The sequence below is a fragment of the Populus nigra genome, chromosome 3 (assembly GCF_951802175.1).
Source record: "Populus nigra chromosome 3, ddPopNigr1.1, whole genome shotgun sequence".
In the NCBI taxonomy this organism is placed as follows: Eukaryota; Viridiplantae; Streptophyta; class Magnoliopsida; order Malpighiales; family Salicaceae; genus Populus; species Populus nigra.
The window spans coordinates 7,561,132-7,565,876 of NC_084854.1; the positions used below are offsets into that span (position 1 = coordinate 7,561,132).

At 32.7% G+C, this 4,745-nt stretch overlaps 1 protein-coding gene across 1 annotated transcript; it reads right to left on the minus strand.

Annotated features, from left to right (window-relative positions):
- Nucleotides 1–1,862: 1,862 nt before the first annotated feature.
- On the minus strand, nucleotides 1,863–2,804 carry LOC133687903 (uncharacterized). The gene has a single exon (XM_062107241.1). It carries the CDS (start codon nucleotides 2,787–2,789, stop codon nucleotides 2,196–2,198), a length of 594 nt encoding a protein of 197 aa, XP_061963225.1. The 5' UTR covers nucleotides 2,790–2,804; the 3' UTR covers nucleotides 1,863–2,195.
- Between the last annotated feature and the right edge of the window lie 1,941 nt (nucleotides 2,805–4,745).

Here is a 4,745-nt window from a genome sequence, read left to right on the forward strand (position 1 = left end):
CTAATTTTTAATTTTTCTTACCAATTTCTTCGATCGAGTTGAAGTTTTAAAGTACTTGGTGCTTGAACGCGATCCAAGATCGATAGAGTTTTTTTTGTTGAAACTCACGTGCAAAACAAGGACTGTCAGAAAAGGGTGCAATGATTTTTTTTTTTTAAGTTGGATTTCAACTTATTCCTCTTTCATTGATAACCGAGTTTAGAAGTTCAAGATAAGTTGAATTTTACCAATTTTTTAAGTTGTTTTTTTATTTGCTCACTTGTTTTTTTTTAAGAAACATATAACACTCTATTGCATGAGAGATACGAGAACTATCCTTCGACCCATCCGAAACTTGATCCGAATTTGTGATTGAAGGCTAGATCTATTGATGGACTCGATAGAAATCAAGTTTATAGTATTTCCAACATTACGATCGTGGATATACAGGTGGGCTGTAATGCATTGATTGTTGGGGCCTCACAATTGGTATTAAGCCAACAATCTCTCGCCATGTAGGTGATTGTATAAAAACAAGTTCAAGCTCAAACGACCCAATGTAGGTCTAAGATGGATGAATTGAGGGATAATGTGAATGATCTCAAGCATTTATTGGCAACCCTCATTAGTACTTGTGGTTAACCTTGTCGTCCTCCTGATTCCGGTAAAGATCCGCCTCCTTCTCCAGCTTATGTCTGCTAAATAAATTATTATCAATAATATTCTTATAATTAATAATAAAAAATTAGTTTATTTTATTTTATTTGAATTGTTTTTTTTTTAATTGTATTTTTAATATTAAATACAATAGTGACAGAATTATCAATGGAATTTGAATCACGATGGAATGATCGGCGGACTAAGTTTCTCGAAGAGTTCTAGAAAGTTAGAAAACAATTACAGGATTTTCCACTAGTAGATGTAATTTTTCAATGGTTTAATTCTATTGGTAATATACATATATTTACCGATAAACTTACCAATGGTTTATTCTGTCAATAATATACCATAATCATTTATGGATTTACCAATAAAATTAATAATAGCAGTAATTTTTTTTTTGTTTGGTATACTATTTTTATTTTTTAAATCTATTGGTAATTATGTTAGCAACAAATTAACTAAAAAAATAAAAATTAATTATTGATAATATGTTTTTTGATAGTATTTTTCTATTCATGATTTTGTTGATAAATTTAATTTCGATTGAAACAGTACTATTATTTAAATACCGACAAAATATTTTACTGGTGATATACAATATACTGTAGTGTATTTATTCAGGCTGAATTATTGTTTCAAGAGTCAACTAATACATTAGGAGCGAAAATGAGGTTTTATCTCGAGGCTGCACCACTCAAGAAAACCCATTAATGATAAATGCTTCGCACAATCATGTATGATCACGAATTATAATCCCGAGAAATGCCTATTATGTAATGAGACTTGAATCTAAATTTTATTTTTTTCCTCTTCATTTCTTTATTTAAAACCAAATATATTAAATTCTTATTTTCCCACACAGATAAAAGGAAAAAAAACATAAATTGGTAGAATTATACCTTAATTACAAAACTATATTTAGCACATCAATTACATGACTGATCTATAGTCTTGACACATAAAAACATAAAATGTCGTATTCAAACTTTGAGGAGTGAGGATTTGGAATAGGAAAAGAATTCCCAATCCATTGTATTTCCCGTTAAAAAAAAAAAAAAAAAGAAGGAAAGTCAAGGAGGTGGTTTGAAAGGTAGGCCCTTCACCCAAATTTCAAGAATACAATCCCTTTCCAAGCTTAAGAGGGTAACTTTAAGTATGTAGGTGATGGAAATTATGTCTATAGAGATCCGACATGTATAGAAACACCAAATTTTTAAAAATAAAAGGAAATTTTAAAGCAATTCAATGATAGATTAACAAACCACACTGCCACCACTGCAACCTTGAAGGTGGCAAGCATTATCATATTTCAAGCGGCCAGGAATTGTACGAATCTCCCCTTTCCCCTTCTCTATATCATGTAAAACTCTCTATGCTCCCACCATTTTTTTTTTTTTAAAAAAAAGAGCACAAGATCAAAAGATAAAGAACCTAAAAAGATAAAACCCTTGCACCCCATTATGACCAGTATGTACTTTCCTCACCACACCAATGTTCTAACATAGAAGAATGGGAAAGCGAAAGAAAAATTAAACAAAAAAAACCCCTCACATTCACATGCTTCTAGCCATCATTTCCTGGAATCTCCTGTAGGACTCCTGCTTCTCCAATATAAACTTTTCATGGCAGCTTGCAATGAACAAATCCGCTAGCCGATTGATATCCTTCTCAGTGCCACTAGAATCCTCATCATCAACTTTCTCTTCTAGCCAGTGAAGGTACCCTGAAAGCTGAGACTCGGTTTTGTCCTCATACTGCTCATTTGTGATTATTGAGTTCCACGTAGAGTCATAATAGAAATGGGAAGCAGAGAATCCATCAAGAACTGCTTCTGACACTGGCAACATATGTGAAGAGCACCAGTTATAGTGCAACCTAAATGAACCAAGGAATATCTTCCTACTCCTGTTCTTCCTTTTTGAGTTCTTTGTAGGGAAAATGAAGTGTAAAGGTTGGTTTTCTTTAAGAATCTCAACGAGAATGGATTTTGCTTTGGATAGAGCTCGAATGATGCGGCACACGTGTGAGATGATAAGGGTGTGAATTAGGGTTTTGATCTTCATGGAGCTTAAGGTAGAAGATGGTGACTTTGTAGAGAAAACTTGAAGAGGGTGCAAGGTTTTTAGGAAGGACGGGGTGCTCACCATTTGTTCTCTTGGTCTTTTAAGTTTGGTGGGGTTAATAGCTGGGGCATTATTCAATGGGATTTATAAAGAGTTTTGATTACCTATTTGCCACTATACTTTAATCATATTTAAGGGAATACCACCCACTTCGTAGATTGTGTAGGTATTTCTCCATTTTCCTTTTTCTTGGGCATGCAATTTGTAAGGACTTGAAATCTCGTAGCCATCTCAAATTTCTATATTGCGGACCCGCTTACATCTTTTGAAATTTTGTGGCACTTTTCTGATATGGATCAGTGTATCCAGGTCATGTTCATAGTAGAATTAGAGTGATAAAGCAAGTGATCCATGCCTCATCAAGCTAAGGTCACGATACAGTGCAATTTTTTAATTTGAGTAAGCAACTCGAGAACGGCGACTAAGGCTTAATCTTCGCTGAAATTACCAGCCCAAGAAAATAATATAATCGGAGATATGCTCCTCTAGGTTAAACCATCAACTGCTCGAGCACTATGTACATATTTTGATTTGGCACTGACGCAAGTGTGGTATTTTTTCTTCTTTTTTTTCTTGTGATAACTTAGGTGTTGTATTTCTTTAACAAATCTTAATTTGTACTCATACAGAAGAGCCCGAGTAGGTTTTGGACGACCCTGAAACCTGGAAACCTTCACCTGAGTTCCACAGAAACCAAGAAATTAGGGATATATTTAATTATACAGTGAGCTAGGGTGAGGGTAATGTTCCAGATGGTGAAATATTTTGGTATCATTGATAAACTTTATAAGTTTGGATTAGATATCAATTAGCTGAGTTTAATTCAACTGACTTATCAAATTTGTTAATAATAATCTAGTAAATTGATTTTAGCATCCACTTATCAATTTAAAGACATTGAATTTAAATCTCTTTTTTGTAATAATAATAATTATATATTAAAAAAGTTTTAGGATTCTTGTCACATTCAATCCTCTCTCTTCTTGAACCATCAAAAGAGTTTACTTGTATCCATCACGAAAACAAAAAATTTATTGCAGATTTGTTTTCCCTCACATATACATATATTGTCATACAAAATTATCATGCCAAATCAAATGTCAATAATTAGATAGACTAACATACAAAAAGCTAAGTTCAACCATCTCCCTCCCTCCCTCCCTCCCTCCCTCCCTCCCTCCATATATATATTTTTTTGCATTATACCGACATATTATTCCTCCAGTATTTAAACACCGATTCTGCTAGCACAACTTTTAATGATAGTTAAAATTATTATCGGTGATTTCTGTTTTGTCAATCATTTCTCATTAGTAATTGTGTTATTGATGGATTTATAGATAAAAAAAAAATTAAACTACATCGGACAAAAATAATTTATCAGGATCATTCTGTCAGTATTTTCATCGATTTTCATCGATGAAGATGGAATATCACCAACAAAAAAGATTGTTTGTAATTTCATTAGTGATTTATTTTTATATTACCGATAGAATTAACCCGTCAATAATTAAATAGTGTTAGTGGCATTTCCAATAATTCTTTTTCAATTCTCTTGAATATACCGACGAACTTATTTCGCCGGTAAGCCTGTCAGGAAGTTGTTTAAATATATATATATTTTTAAGAAAATCTAATAAACAAAGTAGAAAGAAATTAACTAAAAATAAAAAAAATAAATATTTATTATAGATTTAAAAATTTATCAGTTTAAATACAATTCATCTAAAATAGAGGGGTTAAAGAAGGGGGGAGAAAGAGGCGGGTCTTTGCCAAGATTAGGGGGTGATAAGGGAGAACACATGTACCATCTATGTATGATTTTAGCAGCAAGATGGGTCATCTAAGCTTCAACTTGTTGGTTTAAAATAGCTTGGAACTCTAATGTAAGAGTGCTCGGAACCGATTGTATGCATCCAATGATTGAAACACTTCTAGTTGTTCGTAACCCCTCTGCCATAGTGTTTGAGATACCGTAAA

What these genes read in the sequence shown, in the direction of transcription:
- LOC133687903 (XM_062107241.1), bottom strand. Translation starts at nt 2,789, where the DNA reads ATGGTGAGCACCCCGTCCTTCCTAAAAACCTTGCACCCTCTTCAAGTT.